This window comes from Tasmannia lanceolata, unplaced genomic scaffold, assembly GCF_043159265.1.
Source record: "Tasmannia lanceolata isolate RefF3 unplaced genomic scaffold, GAP_Taslan_0.1 ptg000037l, whole genome shotgun sequence".
In the NCBI taxonomy this organism is placed as follows: domain Eukaryota; kingdom Viridiplantae; phylum Streptophyta; class Magnoliopsida; order Canellales; family Winteraceae; genus Tasmannia; species Tasmannia lanceolata.
The window spans coordinates 4,521,045-4,541,867 of record NW_027518714.1 but is presented as its reverse complement, the minus strand read 5'-3'; the positions used below and the strand labels follow the sequence as shown (position 1 = coordinate 4,541,867).

Sequence of the window (20,823 nt, the reverse complement as noted above, 5' to 3'; positions counted from 1 at the left end):
ATCACGCACATGTGGCATATGTGGGCCCAAAACGGCTGTTTTGAAAGGACCTAACAGCCACCATCATCTTAGCATCTTTCTACTACTAAAAGATTAACATTTTTTGCACCAAATTAACCAACTAGTACTCCAGTTGGTAGAAATGGTAGGACTCACCAAAGTGTGTCCCATAATGTCGACCATTACTATTAGGCATTGGTGGAGTACCAAATCAAACCTTTATCTCTACTTCCATTGAGCACATATGTTTGTTGCAACTTGCAACAGAAACGCAAACTTGTAAGCGTCATGAATTTCTAGTGAATACATGAAACAAATATGCACGCATAAATTTCTAGTTTGTTTCTAGTTTTAATAGAGGTAGAAGGATGGGACGAGGATGGTTGGATTTTATCTTTTTGTTCTGATCTGAATTTTTTAACGCACTGCTTTCCTGAAGAACTAATTAGAATCTTATAAAATAGATAGGGGTATAAGGAGTACCCAAGGCAAAATAACACATTTCTTGGCTTACTTAGCAGAAATGTCTAGAAGAATAGTGAATAGATGGAGAGAGATCAATGGCAGTGATAACTGGAAAGATCTTATCGACCCTCTCGACATCGATCTCCGGCAAAAAATACTTCACTACGGTGATATGGCTCAGGCCACCTATGATGCATTCAACTCCCAGAAGGTATCAAAGTTCGCGGGAAGTAGCCGGTATGCCATGTGTGACCTCTTTGATAAGGTGGCCCTTGTGAATGGTAATCCATTCCAATACAAAGTGACTAAGTTCTTCTATGCCACATCTGGGTTTGAAGTTCCTGATGCATTTTTGTTGAAGTCATTATCAAGGGAGCCGTGGAGCAAGGAATCGAACTGGATGGGATTTGTAGCAGTGGCTACAGATGAAGGGAGGAAGGCATTAGGGAGAAGAGACATTGTGATTGCGTGGAGAGGGACCATTGAAGCATTGGAATGGGTCAATAATTTTGCTTTTACTTTGGTTCCTGCTTCTAAAATATTAGGTACAAGTACTTCTGGGGGTGGAAATAATCCTATGGTGCACATTGGTTGGCTCTCTATTTACACTTCCGACGATCCACTATCGCCGTTCAATAAGGAGAGTGCCAGAGACCAGGTGAATTCCGATCATCTTTCTAAATGTTAGAAGTAATATACATCTTTTTTGTTTTGCTAAATGTGCAAGAATAACATTAGCTTCAATACAGTAAAAGATTCATAAAAAATGCCTATGTAATTAAGGGGCTCTTTAGATACCTCTAAACATTATTTGCATACAATCTCATGCCATGTTTAGGAACCGTGGATTTTTTTTCCATGGAATATTAGTTTATCAAGTGGTGAGGGAGGGCTAGCGAGGGTGGGAGGAGAGATTTGAGAGGGCACGAGTGAAGAAAGGGTGAGAAAAGGCTGAAAAACATGGAAAACACTAATGAAATTACAATTTATTTTTTCTCTACTTTTTAGCCACTTCTTACCCACGTCTCAAATCTCTTCATCTCCCACCATTGGTAGCCCTCTCTCACCACTTGATAAATTAATATTCCATGGAAAAAAATCCATGGCAACCAAACTTGGGCTTAGAGATTGTTTTACCTCCATCGGCACCAAGTGCATTGCCAAAAAATCAGCCATTCACCCTTTTGAAAAGGACTGAGATTAAAAAAAACACATTTTTCTAGTGAGAATAATCTTAACCCTTCACAAAACCGGGAAAGGCTGATTTCAGGCGACGGTGCAACCATAGGAACCTCTAGGTGTTATTATGTGCAAATGTCTTCTTCCTTCTCATATGCACTATGGTCGCTAAACTCCAAACTCAGGTTATAAAGGACTCCATAATGTTAACTTGAACATCAGTTGATGTGAGTCAACTCCTCGCATAAGATAAAGGACTCAAAAAAAATCTGCAATTTAGGTTTTCTTGGTAGGACCCTAGATGAGGCTTGAGGGAAAAGGGTGTAGGATGATCTGACCAAGGAGTTTCCCGATCAACGGATCTGATGAAAATGTACATGACGCACAAGTGAGCCCCACCAAACGTCTTCTAGGAAGCAGAGTAAAAGCCTCATTATTCAGCATTTTCCATACAAAATACATACAAATTTATGAAACTTTAATCTTTTCATGGAAAAATCCCTCTACTCGAGTCTTGAGTGAGTAGGTCAAGTTGAGTTGATTTCGACTACTTTTGAGTCAAGTCGAGTTTCCCTTTACATAGCTAACTTTTTTTTTTGGTAGGTAAGCTAACTTGAAACTAAAGAGATGAGAGTTTTCAGGTTCTATGTGAGGTGAGCAGGCTCTTGAACGAATTTAAGGACGATGAAATTAGCATAACCATTACTGGCCACAGCTTGGGTGCAGCCCTTGCCACATTAAATGCGGTGGACATTGTCTCCCACGGGTTGAACAAGGCCAAAGATTGCCCATGCCCAGTCACGGCCATCGTCTTTGCTAGTCCCCGCGTCGGAGATGCCAATTTCAAGCAGGTCTTCTCCAAAATGGGGGATCTACGATTGTTACGCATCCGAAACGCCATGGACATTGTTCCCAACTATCCGCCCACCGGTTATGAGGATGTTGGTGTGGAACTAGAGATCGATACTCAGAAATCAAATTACTTGAAGGGTCCTGGGAATGTTAGAAGCTGGCATAGCTTGGAGGCTTATTTGCATGGGGTTGCTGGAACTCAAGGGTGTAAAGGAGAGTTTAAGCTACAAATTAAGCGTGATATAGCTCTTGTGAATAAGTCACTGGATGCTTTGAAGGATGAATATCTTGTTCCTGTCTCGTGGTGGGTTGTGCAGGATAAGGGAATGGTGCAAGATGCAGATGGCTATTGGCATTTGATGGACCACGAGGAAGATGTTGATTTCTAAATCATGTAAAAAGATTGGGCTAAGATAATTAAGCTAGATGATCTTTGCTGCAATTCCTCTTCTGGCCTAAGGTTAATGGGTAAGGATAATTTGGGGATAGATGATATAAATGTACAAAATTATTGTAATACATAATGATTTAAATATGTATTTTTTCTTGGCATGGTGCCCCCATTAGTCTTGCTGGTCGATCCCTTTGCAAAATATGGTTATCATAAATTTTTGGGCAATGATATATTCCCCCAATTTTTTTACCTGGGACAACCCCCAATCTAAAAGAGTAGCATAAATACACTGGAGAGGGCTGTCCCAGATCCAAACTGCCCCATAGGCCCTGTTTAGACTGCAGGAATTATGGAAATGTTTGGAAAAGAAAAAGTTTTCCAGATTATCCTACTTTTCAATTATTTGATTACAATGAAAAAATGTAAATCGAACTACCGGAATTCAAATTTTATTTAGGGAGATATATGTCCGCTACTTTTTTAGTTGCGACATCCCCTCTTGTTAAAAGAGCAGTCATAAATACACTAGAGGGGGCTGCCCCAAGTAAAGGGAGAAATGTGAAATCGGTATTGAGGGACTTATGATCCATATCTCCCAACTACAGCTAGTGAATTCCAAAGAAGCCTTATGCCCCATTTGCAATTGAGATTAATGTCAAATAATCATATTTACATATAAGAAGTGAATTTTGGTCCAAAACAGATTATCGGACTCAATATTAAGGCCCTCTTTATCCGGGACTTTGTAAATTGATTTCCGAGTCCAAAACTGATTATTAGACTTCAAACTGAACCAAATTTTGAGTCCAGCAGTCAATTTTTGACTCAAATCCATTACCCTCTCGCTAGTGATGGAGTTTCTAGATTGAAATTTGAGGCTTTTGATTTCTTATCCCCTTGAGCACTTGTTTCTACGGGTAGTGGACTGGCTGTTTATTCTTTTGCCATTTAAAGAAGTCATTCAACTCTCGTAATTAGGGGTGGCAATGGTTCGATTTCGGTTCAGTTTGACCCCAAACCGAACCGAACCAAAATTTGAATCAGTTTGGTTTTACTTTGGTTTCAGTTCCGCCAATTTTCCCACCCCTTACTCATAATCATTAGAAATATTCGGTTTGATCCCCCAAATTTCGGTTTGGTCAAACCAAACCTAAACTAAATTTTCGGTTCGGGTTAGGCTCGGTTCCGGTTCGGTTCGGCCAATTTTGCCACCCTTGCTCGTAATCCAAAACGAACGGTACCATTTTGAGTCCAATAATCAGTTTCGGAAAAATGAGAAAATCCAAAACAAACAGGGCCATAAAAAGCACCCTTTTATCTCTGTCCAGTCGCACTGAGTGAGAAAATCTATGAGCAGTGTATCGAGTTTACGCTTGTGGGGGTTGAGTCTCGCCCCTAGAATGCACCCATGGAATCTCACAACAATCTCCGCTCTTCAAATTCCTCCTCACCTTTACCGCCCTAAGCTAACCCTAACCTTTTGCTCCATTTCCGATCCCTACAATATCGAGAAGAAACAAAAGAAGAAGGTCATCGTAATCTCCGGTCCCACAGGCGCCGGAAAAACCAGGCTAGCTCTAGAGCTAGCCAAGCGACTCAACGGAGAAATCATCAGTGCAGATTCCGTCCAGGTTATCAATTATTCAAATTGAATCTCAATAACTAATTTCTCCCCACTCTTTTAGAACCCAATAGGGTCTGATTGTGATAACCTTACTTTTATACGCCTAACAGCATCAGTTTTATGAGTTGTCTGGTTTAAATACTGCTTGGATTACAGGTTTATCGGGGACTTGATATTGGATCTGCAAAGCCTTCGCCTCGTGACAGGAAGGTATTTCTACTGTTATAAATTTATGGAATTTCAAGCTTCTAATATTGATTTTGCTCCTTGGTTCTGTTATTTTTTTTAATTACTGATTATGAAAGCCTCAGGCAGGCTTTGCCCTCTCTTTTTAATAAATTGTTGCTATTCGAAAGATGAGCCTTAGGCATCTTAGGTAAGATACCTGAATTCGTGTTTCTTCTTTTCATCAACCTGTGTAGATTTAGTTCTAAGAGGCATCCCAATTGTTGAAAGTAATTTGTGATTCATTCAACTTCGTATAATGGACATTAATCTTGAGTTTTGTGATCAAATTGGAAGACCTTGCATGGCTCTTTTTGCCTGTGAACAATATGTAAGTATATACTTGATACACCTCAATGTACCTTATTTTTTCCTCAATAAGGTTTTTTTTTGAATGATATCTAGCACTATTAAGTTAAAATGCTCAACTTAGAAAATTCCAAGGAGTGCCAAGAATATGGTTGAAATTGGTCCAACCAACCCATCTAGAATAATAAAAAGAAGAAAATTGGTCCGAACAGTGTTCGTTCTTTTATTATCTAAGAAAGGTGATGTAGGACTGACAGGGCAAGGAAATATAATCTCTAGAAAACTCAGATCTAGACAATTAGTCTTTTCGCGAACAATGGAATAGGCAATAACCGATTCTATTTTTAACTCGGTCCTAAAAATGCTACTCAAACTGGAATGACTTACGGAAATATAATCGTTTAGCAGTCTAGGATGTAGCAGAAAGTCATAAATGTTCCACTTGGAAAATAAGGGAACTAAATCTTCAAACTGTATGAATGGGTGTTATTAATAAAGATGGAAACTCAAACTTCAAAGAAAACTGTTTGTAGGGTTGGAAGAAATTGATAATAGTCCTAGATGACTTAGAAGCTTGAAAGCGGATAATGTAATCGTAAGACCATAGTTGCCGGAAACACCTTGCCGGATTGGGAAACACGTTTTGGAAACATATTCGAAATGTGACAAAAAATTTGGATAAACATTTTCGGAGCACATGAGAAATATATTAGAAATGCGTGGTAAACACATGGGAAACTTATGTGCAACATGTGTGAAATGCTTGAGAAACACATTGAAAAGGAGTGGAAAGGGTATGTGTATGGGAAACAGTTTAAGAAATCTGAACAAAAAAATTGTCGAATGTTCATTAAAAAGGAAAACAATAGTATATATGGTAATAAAAAAGATAAATAAGTAAAAAATTCTGCTAAAAAATAAAATACTTAATGAGCATTCATAAATTATATACGATGCCCCTAATTTAAATAAAAATTATGAAAAAATTATAAATATATGTATTTATGTGTAAAAGCTCGTAAAAATTAAGATTTAGAGATTCCAAATCTACAAGCACACAAAAATGGATAAAAACTTATGAAATACAAATTAAAATAAAAAGTAAAGTAAAATAAAAATAAATATATGAGGTGCATTTGTCACATATTTCTCTTGTTTATCTATGTTTCACATGTGTTTTCCTCGACGTTTCTTTATCATTTCTAAAACATTTCTAACATGTTTCCTAAGACGTTTCTCATATGGTTTTCTATCTCTTGATTCTCGTTTCCTCTATATTTTCCCATGTGTCCTCCTTTTGTTTCACGATTTGCTTTCCGAATTTGTCTTCCAAAATGGTTGCTATGGGTAGAACTATGGAGAGAATGAAGAATAAAATGATTTATAGCAAAGATAAACAAGTACTCAATAAATAGGATAACAAATACTCAATAGAGAAATAGATCTAAATACCTGAAATCACTTAGATAAAGAAGTATAAATATGGTGGCATCACACTAACACAACCCAAGGCTTCACGCCAGGGGAACCCTAGGCGTATCACCCATGGTTTCAAGGCCTCACACCTTGAAAAGGAGAAATCACATCCACAATTTTGCAAGAGTTGTAAGAAAAAGTCTTTTTATTCATTCAATTCATCATAATGTTGATGGACCTAGGCCTTTATTATAGACGTCTAATCTTAGAAGGCACCAAATTTGTAAATAAGATATTGGAATGTAGAAGGTAATGTTTTTTTTTAAAACCTTGATTTACTTCTTATTTGACTTCCATTGTGAATACTTATGCAATTTTTATCAATGAAAAATGTCTACAATGGATTTTCCGAAAGCATATATGATTCGATTTTCTCGGTTTGTAAAATCAGCCATTTTTGGTCCTCATATTAATGTTCTATAGTTAGTCAGTGATGCTTGCCTTCTCTTTACTTTCTTTTGCCAGCAATTATTCACAAATACATTGAACTCAACATACACATTTTGGTGCAAATGGTTTTTGTTTGCAGGAAGTGCCCCACCATCTGCTTGATATACTGGACCCATCTGAAGGTATCTTACGTCACTCAACTCAACTCAACTTAACTCAACTAAGCCTTTGTCCCAAACTAGTTGGGGTTGGCTAATGAATCCTTTAGAAAATTTTCATGAAGAAGGTGAAAGGATCTACCCAGCTCAAATTGACCAAGTCTACTCTTGACACCAGTTGGGTTCGTCACTGCCAGTAGAAATTCTGGAACATGATGCTTTTCTTTGATAATTGATATTTCCACTTAATATTTAAATAGAAAGATGTTAAGCCTCTAACAACTTTAGTATTTTTATATGCAATTTCATATTTTCATTCCATTCTTTAGAACTGAGTTTGTCGGACATACATGTGGAAATATACTAGTGTCTATGCTAGTTTGATACAAACTTTTAATTGGACATGGATACATGTTTCTGAGAGGGTTCATATGCAGAAAAGGTAGTTTTATAAGCTTTTCAATATTAAAGCAATACAAACTTAGATGTATTGAGAAACTTATTCGCCTTGTTTCATAACGTTGATGCAGGCCAAATCATGGTTATAACTGAAGCAATGCGGGAAGCGATGGGCCTAAAAAAGAGAAAATATGAGAAGCGAAAGGCTCCAAGTAAAAAAGAAATGTGTGCCTAAGCATCATTGAAAATCGACATGATGCATGTAGCAAACCTCATTGGAAGTGAACAAGAAGTGTATAGAAAGAAATTGGGTTATAAATAGCTTAGGGAGGAATGGTTACTATAGGTTGGTTACAAGTAGTCTGGACTTCACGCCCAATTAAATTTACGTGTTTAATGTCAAGTTTTTGGAAAACAATCCACATAAGCTTTATTTTGAACTTAAGATGATTTTTTTAAGTTTTAAATGCACTCCTTCAACATTATTAGATGGGAAACACTCTTTTAGGAAAAATAATCATCTAAATGGAAAGCGTACATTTAATTAAGAGGAAGTGTCTAGGAAGCGAGCTTTCCCTAAATTTGGGAAACGAGCATTCGTGGAAGCAAGCTTCGCATCCAATTAGGAAGCTTCCAATAACCATGTTTTTTATTAACCTCGTAGGGCAAAATGCAAACTGGGACAAGAAGTCGACCAAGGCAAAAGGGAGCCGACTCAGACAAGTTGATGATTGACGCGGGGTGCTTTGAAATAGTGCTTCGTGAACCATTTGATTTTTTTGTTGTTCGGCTTCGGTGGATACATCATCTACTAGAGGAGTACTCTCCTGAGAGGTTGCTTTAAACTGAACTTTGATGACTCAAGCATAGGAAAGCTCGGCTTGGCAAGGGTTAGTGGGCTCATTCGTGACCAAACTGGGGTGATGAGAGTGGCTTACTCAGGGTCTGCTGGGGTGTAAGCCTGCTAGGGTAATTGAGTCGCTAACTCTATATCCACCGTATGTACTGATCCGTGTAATCGAGGACTTTTATTTTTTATTAAATCCATATTGGTTACACAACAATAACACGAGTGAGCTGATGCCTTTTCAAAAGAAAATGTTGTTGGATTCACCTTGTTAACTAGACATTTAATGACGAATATGTGATAAAGCGGCTTTCATGCTTTCTTATTTTTGTATGTCCACTTTGATTGGCTATATCTTTTTTCAATGAAGTTAAATGATGCTTGTTGAAAGAAAATTTTTGTTTCTAAATTATTCGTCGATGATCAATATTAGTTTTTGTCCAAGACTCCAAGTTACAAAATGTTGTTAATGTGCAGAAGTGGATGATATGATTCTTTACTTGTACTTATTGGTACTTTGTTTTTATTGCTTAGACCTCACATATATCTTTTTTTAGTAATTGATTTTGAATTACTTTAGTTTATTTTCACTAGTGGTACTGAAGATGTTGCTTATTTTGTCTCCTAGATTATTCCGTTGGACAATTCTTCCATGATGCAAGACAAGCGACAAGAGATATTTTGGACAACGGCCATGTGCCAATTGTTACTGGTGGAACAGGATTATACTTACGATGGTATGTGTTGATGTATCATCTTGGTATATACCTGATATGCAGGTTTCAAATTGATTTTCCCTCAGAAATCTCAGGACTCGTAAGCTTTTGCATTATATATGTATGTATGTATGCATTGTGTCATTTAAGTTTTATCAGGAAAAGTGAAAAACCATCAAGACCTGCCACAAGGTGAGTTGCATGACGCTGCGACTTTAGGCATGTGTGAGCTATTCTATTAGGATGAAAATGTATGCCTTTTGTGTTAATATCTTACATAGAGTTAACAGAGTATGGGAGAGCCAACTTAATGTTTGTTTCTTGATCCAAATTGGTTGTCTGTGTAGCTGTTTGGGGAAAAGCTTTACCATAAGTATTAGTACAATGACGAAACTAGTCTAGGTATGAGTTATAATGGGCAACATATGACATTATATATTACAGCATGAGTTATAATGGGCCAACATATCCCTTTTTATCATCTAACACTATCATTATACTTATAACCGTCACAGTTCTTAAGAAATGAGCCCACCATTTTAAAAGAAAAAAGCTGAAGCATTTAGGTTGAGGAAAAGAGTAGTCCCCTGGAAGCTGTCAAGCTGTCTGATCAACACATTGAAGGGTACAAGGCCCTATCTCTATATGAATTGTGAGGATTGTTGGCGTATAGCTAAAAATATTTCCAGTGTAAGCAATGTCTGTTCATGAGATAGTCAACTACACCAAGAAGTTGATATGATACAAAGTTGGATCTGAGTAGTGTCTTCACATTGATTCATTTTGTGCCAGTGATGTTTTGAAAAGGAAGAAGATTAACTGCGTACTTTCTTTAACTGAAGAAGTATCCTCCAATCGAATTATCAGTTCCAAACCCAAGGAAATTTATGACACGACAAAGGACTTTCAAATGAAACTGGTTTGATAGTTGAGTTTTAAGATTGTCAACTCATCATCTGTAGTGATGACTGATGAGTATGTGCTTCACATACACACGTTATATATTTAATCCAGTAGTTTACTGGCGAACAAGCATTGGGTAACCAATTGGCCTCTTAACAAATCCTCTTTAATTAATAATGCCGTTGGACTTCGCAGACTAAGCTTGAATAGCCTATTTCAGACCATGTAGTGCCTTCTTTAATTGACATACAGGTCTGTGTTTGCATGATGAAGTCATGCAGGAAGTGTCGTATGTACACTCTCGTGCATGTCTTCAGGCAAAAATGCATTTCTGATATCCATTTGTGAAATTCTCTACTTGTGAGCTTCTTTTAAAACCAAATTGGTTCAATTTGTATCATCTTAGAGGTAGTCACACTTTTTTAGTCGATACTCATTGCCATATTCCTGGATGAAACCTTGATCCACTAGCCTGCTTAATATATCCTAAGGAGTCATCTGATTTGTGTTTCACCCTGTGTATCCACTTTCTTTCAATTGCTTGTTTACCTATAGGAAAATGAACCAAATCCCTTGTTTGTTTTTTCTGCAGCGTTATTTTAACTAGGACTAATAGGATGAGAAGGAAAAAAACCAAAAATTTCAGAAGGAATTGATTAGACTTTTTTCTTTCTAGATAAATTGTTTCTGATTTTTTTTACTTTCCTTGTAATACTGTTTAAGTCTTGTCACTGGTTTCTGATTCTTATTCATTGTAGCGAGTTAAAATATGGATCACAAGCTAAGATATCCAGGCACATGTGCGTTGTGATTTAGATTCCTTGCTCCCTAAATGTTTGTTAATTATTTGAAGTCCTATTTCTTCAGTTCATATGGATAACCATCTCTTTTTTACTGAAGGTATATATATGGTAAGCCCGAAGTTCCAAAAGCATCTTCAAAGATTGATTCTGAAGTCTCCTCAGAGCTCATGTGTTTACAGAGGAATGAAGACTGGGATGCAGCTGTGCAGTTGGTGACAGAAGCAGGTGACCCAAGAGCCCAGTTTTTGGCTCGCAATGATTGGTATCGGTTAAGGCGTAGCCTTGAGATTATAAAAGTGAGTCCTTATGGTTTCTTGTCAGGGCCATAAACTTTGGGAGTTTGGTGCTTTTTTTCTGGGTTTTTAATTTGATGTATTAGTTACTCACTAATAGATCTAAGCATTTTTTTTTCTTTCTTTTTCTTTTTAGTCTAGTGGATCACCTCCATCAGCTTTCCGTGTACCATATGATTCTTTTAGGGAACAACTGGATTCAAGAATATCTGACCCCTCATATGATGACAAAAGTTCTACTGTTGGTATTGGAGAAAAACTTTCCGAGGATCTGGAGTATGACTTCTTCTGTTTTTTCCTTTCAAGCCAAAGGGTGGCTCTTTATAGACATATAGATTTGCGGTGTGAGGAAATGCTTACAGGTAATCCAAAATCCAACAATATGCAAAGAAAAAAATTATTCTAACACAGGTATACTACTGTCCATAGTTACATTATCAATTTATTATATGCTATCGCCAAATATTTTGATCATAAATTGGATGTCTTACAATGTGACCTAACGGTGGCTTGATTGAAAAAATGAAACCATTTTGAGTGAATTGGTTCAAAGTCGATAACACTAGTTTTCAATTGTAGGAAGTCAAGGAATTCTGTCAGAAGCTGCCGGGCTTCTTGAAATGGGTCTTCTTCCTAATATGAATTCTGCAACTCGAGCAATTGGATATAGGCAAGTATGTTTCTGTTACCCTTTTTTATTGTTGTATGCACTTCATTCATCTTATATGTTCATTCACCTTGTTGTGTAATCTGTATTCCAATCCAGCCATGGTGAACATCTTATTTTATTTATTTGTCCTTGATCAACAGAGTGACCATACTTATCTGTAATAGGAGCTCTGTATGTTCTACGTAAAATCGTTGAAGCATAATGTAGATCCGTGGCTACAACAATGGTCAAGTTGTCATGATTTGAGGCAGTTTATTCTGACAACCTACAACATTGAACCTAAAGCTCTCTTATTCTGACAACCAAAGGCAATTCATCTCATGAAATCCAATTATCATGCAAGTCCTAAGCATATGTAGATGGTTATTTCAATTTTCACTAACGGGAAGGTAGTGATCGAAGAAATCAATTTAAAGTTGATTTCTATTGGGGCTTAAGTAGCTGATATCTTGATGAAAGCTCTTTCAAGACGTTAACTTACATAACATGATATCAAAGCCTAGTCAGGCATGACATCTTAAAAGGGATCACCAAAGGCTTTTATTAAGAGGTTTTGCATGTCATAGATGTGTTTTGTTATATATTATGACTTGACTTTCTGGCCAAAATTCCTAACCCTGTTCCGTAAATATATCTAAATCAGTTACATTACATGACTTTGGTCTGTACAGATGCATCACTTGTTTCATGTGATGCCTCTTTTTTGTAAGTTGTGGCAAATCCCAGATGGCCTCCACACACACAGAGAGAGAGAGAGAGAGAGAGAGAGATTTAATCTTTTTCTCAGCTGTTTTGTTTATGTAGCAGCAGATTCGTTTCTGTTCTAGTATTCATTCATTTTGTCCGAATTTTAGGCCACGTTGGGCAGCCACGCAAGTTTTTTCCATGGAATATTAGTTTATCAAGTGGTGGGAGAGGGGCAAGGGGGTGCGAGAGGGGAGGGTGGGAAGTGGCTGAAAAAGAGGGAAAAGGAAAACTCTATTCAACACTTGATAAACTAATCACTTGGTAAATTAATATTAGTTTTTCCGCCACATCCCACCAGTTCCTAACGCATGCCCTCTCAATTCTCTCCCTCTCCCATTTTCACTACCCCTCTCCCAACACTTGGTAAACTAATATTCCATGGTTGCCAAGCATGGCCTTTGTGTTTTTTGGGATAAGTCTGGGCTTCTTTTTACATTACTTCAAACACCAAGGATGAAAATTGTTTTTGGTGTACCTGATGCTTCATTTTTATTTGCTACAGGCTATGGAATTCTTGCTGAAATGTAGAGAACAAGGTGGTAGGAGTTCTGCGGGAGAATTCAATTATTTTTTATCTGATTTTCAGAAAGCATCTAGGTAGGCCAATGTCCTATCATATACACTTCATATAGTACTTACCTCGTATTCATTTAGTATGGAGTGTTCTAAATAACAATGTTGAAGTAGTAACACTATGGACATTCATTTTTTGAAAGAGAAGGTGGTTTTGCACCATAACTATGTTGCGAACAGTATTTAATTTTGTGTTTAGATGATAGCACCTTTTCAGTCTTTTAGATCTGGATTGTTGTTTCAGCTTGCAGGTCACTTTATATCAGTAACAGAAGAGAAAAAGAACAATGTGGGAGTTGAATATGAAAAGTGGGTGACTGTTTAGCTGTAAAGAAATGGTTATGGAAGGGCATGGAAAACTTTTGGAAAACATGGGAAACAATCAGGAAATGATATGGGAAGTAAACCCCAAAATGGATATGGGAAGAGATTAACAAATTGGACTGGATTGTGAAAAAGAATTTAATCTGGGAAATGTTATCAGCACTACTGTATTTTGATGAGGGCACTCCTCATTTTATTAAAAGTACGGTATGGCCCGCACTATAGAATGATCCAAACCGTCCATTAGATGGGCCACAGCCTAAATAGGTTGTGCCCCAAAAATCATTTCCATAGGTTGATTCTAACCCTCCGATCTATAGAGGGTTAGGATCAACCGAGATCGGAGGGTTAGGATCAACCTATGGAAATGATTTTTGGAGCACAACCTATTTAGGCTGTGGCCCATCTAATGGATGGTTTGGATCATCCTATGGTGCGGACCATACCGTACTTTTAATAAAGTGAGGAGTGCCCTCATCAAAATACAATAGTGCTGATAACATTTCCCTTTAATATTATCATAACTTAAATTTCTTTGAGCATGTCCAGTATTACCCTTGGTGGGATGGGTAACAAGTGTGAAGCAAAAATGATGTACTAAACATCAGAAAGTAAAATGATATGTTCTGAATCTCCTCCCTATAAGATATGCTCAATTTGGTAGTATTAAGATATTTTGATGATTTAGTCACAACTTAGTTCTTTATGTGATGAGGGTTACTTTTGCTTATCTTTTGATAAATGCAATATAGACAATTCATATGTTTTGATATAGTATCAGGGCCTTTGGCTATCTAGGGTTATGATTTGCAGATATATTTGCTTTCCCTCATGTTTTCTTACTATTGCTGTAACTGCATCTACCCCAATGCCCATGTGGGTGAGGTGATCATAAAATCTCGGCTGAATCGCTTTTGCTTTTCAAGTAGCGAATTTGGAGTACACATATGACTTACTCTATTGGCAATAATTAGAAGGGCTTACGCATATTACTTACTCTATTGGCCAAAGTTAGAAGGGCTTGGATGACTCTTCTATTTTGAGAGAGGTCAGCAGGATTTCAGTTCAGATGCACCTTGGGTATTTTATAAAAAATAGAAAGTGAGCATTTTATTTTTAAATTTTTCTCAATGCATCAACGGCATAGATTGGGCAATTTGAGTCATTTTTTTAGTTTACACGTTTTCCTATTGTTTGCCGTCTTTTCAGCCATTCTTTTTATAATCTTTCTTCATTTGCATGGGTTGCCACTTGATTGTGCATCTTCCTTGCATATGCAATGTATGCATCGGTTTATATAGTTTCTTTTTTATTATTATTATTATTTTTGCTACTTGTCATTCCTTCTTTTGTTTTATCGCTTCCCACTGATATGGGCTTTGAGTCATGTGCTGATGCGATATTGATTAGAATTGATATCCAGATCTTTCATGTTCATTCTTAAGAACCCACCTTAATCTACAGATTTTGGCGTGTCAGGAATTGAGGCTGTAGAAAACTAGAGATCCCATGATGCCTCGAGAAACAAAGTACGACCATTTTCGTGCAATTGAGTTTTGTTCTGTCCTTATGCACCACTTGATTTCATTATAAATTTGAAGTGAATTCCATCCATTGGAGCTCTCTTATCCCGCTCTGTTTTCCCACTATTTTGAACATGGTGCTCCCTTCATTGGACATTAATAGTTGTCCATCACTCCATCTGGAGGTTACTTAGCCCTTGTTGTACTTGTGCTGATCTTTGCTTATGGTTGAAATATCACCTACAAACTTGGTATGTTCACGTGTTAATCAAATGCTCCAGACCAGGTAGATGGCTTTCTTATGTCACAGAGATATGCTCAATTTTCTTAAGACTAATTTTCTGCTAGCTTTGGTTAGCTGCCTTTTGCCTCAAATTTCAGCAATCAAAGTATCACCACCATTTGAGATTTAAGCATATTATGAATGCCGCATAAGCACAATTTAAATTTAGTTACAGATTTACTGGAAATGTATGTTATGCTTGTTTAAATTTCAACCTTTAATTTATATGTGACGTTGCCTTCTGATGCAACTTCTCTTGTATGGATTTGAAAATTGGGACCCATTGAATTAATCTAGTTAGTGTGTTTAAATTTCAACCTTTAATTTATTTGTGATACTACCTTCTGATGCAACTTTTCTTTTATGGATTTGAAAAGTGTGACCCATTAAATTAATCTAGTTAGTGTGTTTACAGAGAAATTATTTATTTCATCTCGCTTAAGTAATTATGTTTTAAATAGATGATTTGGACTTTGTTAGTTAATTTATAAACTACAGTTGCCTGTTAGTTTTCTTGCATGCCTCTGTTTATAATTTCTCACTTTCATGTTGCTTTCTTATCGGATGTATTCCTTTTAGTGTATAAAGCTTACCATGCTAGCTTTTGTGTTACCAAATTATATACTTTATTGAATGATTCAAACAGAAACTTTGCAAAAAGGCAGTTGACATGGTTCCGTAATGAGCACATTTATCAATGGCTTGATGCTGCACAACCCTTGGTTTGTAACCCTTCCCTTATTTATTGTCTCTGTTTAGATTTGTCTACTTGGATAAGTACTTACATGCATTATATCACATGCTCACATTCATGATAAAAAGGCAAAAAACTAAATTTCGACTCTTTAGAAATCAACAATCTAGATTTAGGGACTCAAATCTGTGAGTGAAAACCATTATCAGAAATTATTTCCACCTGCTTTTCCAGTGTTTCTTCCCACTTTGTTTGCCTTTTCCAAAAAATAACCGTATTCGCACCCCTTTTATTTGGATTTTTTTAGTCCGTCGACGAGAAATAGGGTGGGCCCACATTGTTTGGGGTGGTCCAAACCATTCATCTGATGAGCCCTGACATAGGTAGGGTGTCCCCAAAAAATATCTCCATAGGATCATTCTTACCCTTCAATTTGTGGAGGTTTAAATGGACAGATTTGTGGACGTCTAAATACGTCCAATTTAAACCTCCACAAATCGAAGGGTTTGGATGATCCTATGGAGATGATTTTTTGGGCGCACCCTATCAATGTCAGGGCCCATCGGATGAATGGTTTGCATCATCCAAACAACATGGGCCCACTCTATTTCTGGTCCGACGGATCAGAAACACACAGCGGGTAGAAAAGAGTAAAATGCACATGTCAAATTAATTTAGACATACGTATCTGGGAACCCTCTAGAATCTTGTATGTTTTGTGTTCTATGTATCAAAATGAACTTAAGAAAAACTTGGTTGGCAGGAAAAAGTTCTCGACTTTATTCTTGATGCCTACCGTAATGAAACTGGGAAGGTGGTGGTGCCTGAATCACTTAGAATGGAGAAGGATGTAACTAGTCGCCAGGAAACATATGAACTGAAGTCCTACCGTACAAAAAATAGGTATTACTGAGCAATAATGTTTCAATATTTAATCTATTTATTATTGAACACAAATAACCGAATCAATTCTTGCATATGCAGGTATTTTGTCCGACATGAAGATTGTTCTCTTGTTTTGGATTGGGTGAGGAAGACCCAAGGGCAATTAAATTCGGCCTTCTCTTGATCATAAGAAATGAGGCTGCTGGCAATGAATATAGCTGGTTGGCTTCTGTGAATTGCGACCAGGTGCGTTATTATCTTCTTTGCTTTCCCACAAAGTTGGATCAATTCACATAAGGAATTCTCACATAATGAGTGAGAAGTGGGGCCCTATGAGTGTCTTCATTTAAAAATTGACTTTCTTTTTAGCATTTTCCGTTCTTTTAATGTCCTTGGTTGAACTATTGGGGAGAGTATTTATGCTAAAATTGACCTGTAATCTTCTTCGCCTTGCATTACAGGACCAATATATTCTTTTTTTTCCCCTTAGATTAATACATCCCGGCTCTAAATTATTGTTAATTTTTTGTGTTAGTATTTGTTATTTGCAATTTATCAAGTTTTGCTTATTAGTTGTTTGTTGTTATTATTATTAAGGGGAGCCCCTATTTCCAAGGCCTCTTTCAAATGGATTGACGTTTATTATTATTATTATTATTATTTTATGTGAGTGTGTTCGGGTTTTTTTTTTTTTTTGGTGGGGCGCAGGGGCGGTAATTTTTGCTGAAGTCCTCTGCTTTATTTGCAAAAAACAGTCTTCTAGTTTAACAATTTGCAAATGGAGTCATGTTTGAGTAAATTTTGCAAATCAGGTCATGACATCAATTTTTTACCAAACCACCCATGTTAGATTTGTTTTTTTTTTTTTTTTTTTTTTGACTGGTAGAAGACCAATGATTACCTTGTAACGATACCAAACTACCCGCTATGCTCAGTGATAAATTTTGCTATGTTGGGTCCCACCAACTCAACCCAAACCCATTCATCGGGTGGGGCCTACCATTTTGCCTCATATCTTGAAGGGGTAGATCCTACGGTTTGCACCCAATCCCATGTAGGTAGGGCCCACAATTTTACACGCATGTTTTGGTGGGGTGGGCCATATATTTTTACATGCGCTATTATTTTCAAAAGAAGTCTTCTATTTCATGGTAGTATCATTGATGAATTATGCTAGCATCATGGGTGTCAGAATATGGGCCCACCCCATCAAAACATGAGGGTGGTTTTCAGAAGGATTTTATGTGAATTTTAGAAATTTTCAGTTTCACTCATCAGGGTGATGCAGGATGAAACACACACTGTATAAAATTTCTAACCAAGAGGAAAAAAGATTAGCTAAAGTGCCAGTTTCTGCACTACTTCATTTTAAAGAATTTATTGATCAATCCATAGTTTATTAAAGAACAGAGTTCTTATACAGTGCCGCCTTTGATCACAACAAAGATTGCAGATATTATTTCCTTTTATTTTAAATAATTCACACAAACATAAAATATAAAAGAAAAAACTTCATTACAACAAAGACTATGCATTCATGCAGCCTAATTTCCAAACTTAATAGAATCTAAGAGTCCCATATGGGTCCGAATGCAGCAATACCAGAAGCTTTGCATGCATCAACCACGTCTCTACTTCCTTCCGGATTGCTCGTCACAATCACTACCTCTGCTCTCCATTTCTTCGCAGCTTCAACGCTCATCTCCGCCACATTGGGACGACCCAACAAGGCAGTGTCATGAATAATCACCTTCTCTATAGGAAACCCACTAACCATATCCTTAATCTCCTTCCCAAAGTTCTGTTCAATCCCCTTAGCTACCCACACCAAACAAACATCAGCAGCACAAGGTTGCAAGAGGAAAGAAAGAAAGACACAGATACCAGACCCTGTCGCCACCAAAACCACCCTTTCGTACATATTTACAAGATACGGGAGGCCCGCAAAGTGCACAGTTCGGACCCATAAATGGTCAGGTGGGTCCGAAACCAATGCATTTGTGAAGTCTCCTACTGCACCCGCGAGCATCATATGCTCTTTCTTTCCGTCCGATATGATACCAAATGCGTGCCATTCGGATAAAGGAGACCGGCTAATCCTCCCTAGTAACCCAGATTTCACTCCTCCTTCAAACTTTATCAAAGAAGCATGTGTGGATGGAGCAGTGACTGTGACGGGCACTCGTTTCACCGTAACCCATGGAAGGATTATCAGAATTGTGATGGCTAATGTAAACCAGAATTCTTGCTCTTTTATAAGAGTAGAGATACTTAAATTGACGTAGGATTTGGAAGCTGGTTGGTAAGAGATGGTGAGGATGACGAAAACCCATAGGAGGGCGAGAGCAGTCCAGCCCGCGAACCGGTGGGTCCGTTCGAAAACATTGTGGTGGAGGTGGCGAACGAGAGGGAATGCAGCAAATGAAGAGAGGAAGAGGAGAGAGAGAATGGTAGAGGCAACTGCTATAATCTCATTTGAAGTGTTTTCTCTGTCTTTGAGTGTGAGGATAAGGGCGTAGATTAGCCAGGCAACGGATGAGATTCCGCATCCGCTGTGGACCCCACCCAGGGATTGGAGGAAAGAAGTTGTGGCAGTCTTGAGATGGAGTGGGACCCAAGTCCTACCCAAAGCCTTGACCGCTAGATAGAAGACGAGTCGAAGGAAGGACTCGGTTCGACAGAGGGTGAGTGCGAGTATGTTTGCCATGGAGAAGAGGGCAGCTTTTTTCTTTGCGTATGGGAAATGTCCGGTTGTGGCGAGAACTAGAAAGACTACGTTCAAAGCTAAACAGAGGGCGAATAGTCGCTTGTAGACTGTGAACAGACCTTGGTCTAGGAGTATTATAGAAAGCCTAGACCCTCTCTGTTGCTTTGGTTTAGCAACAGAACTAAAATCTCCTTTGTTGTTGGCCTGATGTTTCTCTTCTTGTTTCTCTATGTCTTTAGCTTCTTCTAGTACTATCTCCTCCTCCTCCTTGTCTTCGTCCTCAAGATCGCAGAAATGGCTGCTTGGTCGACTTACAGACCTCTGAATGGCATCGGGTGCGGGAAACACTCGAAAAGAGCTTCTTCTTGAGCTCCAAGGGAACCGAACCCATTTGCCATCGGGTTCGTCTTCTTGGGGAGCTTGGATCACAAATGGGCTTGTTTTATTAGCATTGATCTCGAAGGTAACTCCTCGGCAGCTCGAGAACCTTATCACTTTTTCTGGGTTTTCCATGCCTGGCTTTCTGGTTGTTTTTCTTCAGCTTACAAGCTTGCTACACGAGAAAAGAACTATAGTGAATAGCAGCAGTATATAGATGGAGAACGATGAGAAGAATTAATTGCCTCAGTAGCTGCTTTTCTGTCATCCAACAAACCCACAATCTGATTTTTGCCATTTGTTTCTTTCCCCTTTTAAGCTCTTAATCAACTCCTATTTCACCATTAGAATTTATAAAGCTCACAAACTAGAGAATTCGGCAAAGGCACATCGCAAGTGGCAATTTCTTAAGATAAAGCCGTCTCTCCTTTTGGCTAGCCAAATCTAAACGGAAGAAGTCTTGGGAAACATGACAAAGACTCCAAAATCAAATTTCAAACAATCCATTATCCATCAAGCCAATTGTATAAACGCGTTTAATCTTTCTGGGAATTTTTATGGTACACAGCTGTACACGGCATTGTACTTGATTGATCGTTTCTGGCTTTCATTGGAGGCATGTTTTTGTCGTTGAATGCATCTAGTCTTCCAACGTCCTATTCTTTTTGTTCAGTTCATATCATGAAAAATGAATGAAAAAAAGTCGTTGGTATTTCATTTTTGGGGAAATGATAAAAAAAAAGAAAAGACAAATGGGACTTTTAACTGAAATTATGAGAAAATGAGTCTCTTTTCTAAATTATGAGAAAGGGGTGAAACGGATCCCAATTAGGGTTGCAACTTGGGTCGGGTTTTACCCGGCCCACATCAGCCCGGCCCGAAAAAAGCATAGGTCGGGTTCAAAGTGGAACAAAATCCAACAACAAATACATCAGCTTAACAAATACATCAGCTTGACCAGTATGAGTATGAGCGTCTCGCACATTACTGACAGGGTTCTGTGTAA

The 20,823-nt window shown here is 37.8% G+C and overlaps 3 protein-coding genes across 4 annotated transcripts; 2 read left to right on the top strand and 1 right to left on the bottom strand.

The window, feature by feature from the left end:
- The first annotated feature begins 369 nt into the window (after window positions 1–369).
- LOC143861930 (phospholipase A1-II 1-like) lies at window positions 370–3,067 on the top strand. Its single transcript, XM_077372900.1, has 2 exons — window positions 370–1,123; window positions 2,286–3,067. Exons 1-2 carry the CDS (start codon window positions 524–526, stop codon window positions 2,883–2,885), a joined length of 1,200 nt encoding a protein of 399 aa, XP_077229015.1. The 5' UTR covers window positions 370–523; the 3' UTR covers window positions 2,886–3,067.
- A 1,084-nt stretch (window positions 3,068–4,151) lies between these two features.
- IPT9 (isopentenyltransferase 9) lies at window positions 4,152–17,254 on the top strand. Of its 2 annotated transcripts, none has more exons than XR_013239611.1 (11): window positions 4,152–4,521; window positions 4,671–4,724; window positions 7,054–7,096; window positions 8,947–9,055; window positions 10,838–11,036; window positions 11,170–11,395; window positions 11,613–11,707; window positions 12,953–13,047; window positions 14,812–14,876; window positions 15,800–15,875; window positions 16,611–16,656. XR_013239611.1 is itself a non-coding variant. In XM_077370692.1 (11 exons), exons 1-11 carry the CDS (start codon window positions 4,240–4,242, stop codon window positions 16,914–16,916), a joined length of 1,404 nt encoding a protein of 467 aa, XP_077226807.1. In that variant the 5' UTR covers window positions 4,156–4,239; the 3' UTR covers window positions 16,917–17,254. The 2 variants fall into 2 exon arrangements, 1 of the variants encoding a protein (XP_077226807.1); XM_077370692.1 differs by lacking the exon at window positions 14,812–14,876 and adding an exon at window positions 16,832–17,254 and having other exon boundaries at window positions 4,156–4,521; window positions 16,611–16,750.
- Window positions 17,255–18,108: 854 nt separating this feature from the next.
- LOC143861858 (adenylate-forming reductase 06235-like) lies at window positions 18,109–20,265 on the bottom strand. Its single transcript, XM_077372811.1, has one exon. It carries the CDS (start codon window positions 19,950–19,952, stop codon window positions 18,300–18,302), a length of 1,653 nt encoding a protein of 550 aa, XP_077228926.1. The 5' UTR covers window positions 19,953–20,265; the 3' UTR covers window positions 18,109–18,299.
- Window positions 20,266–20,823: the final 558 nt, after the last annotated feature.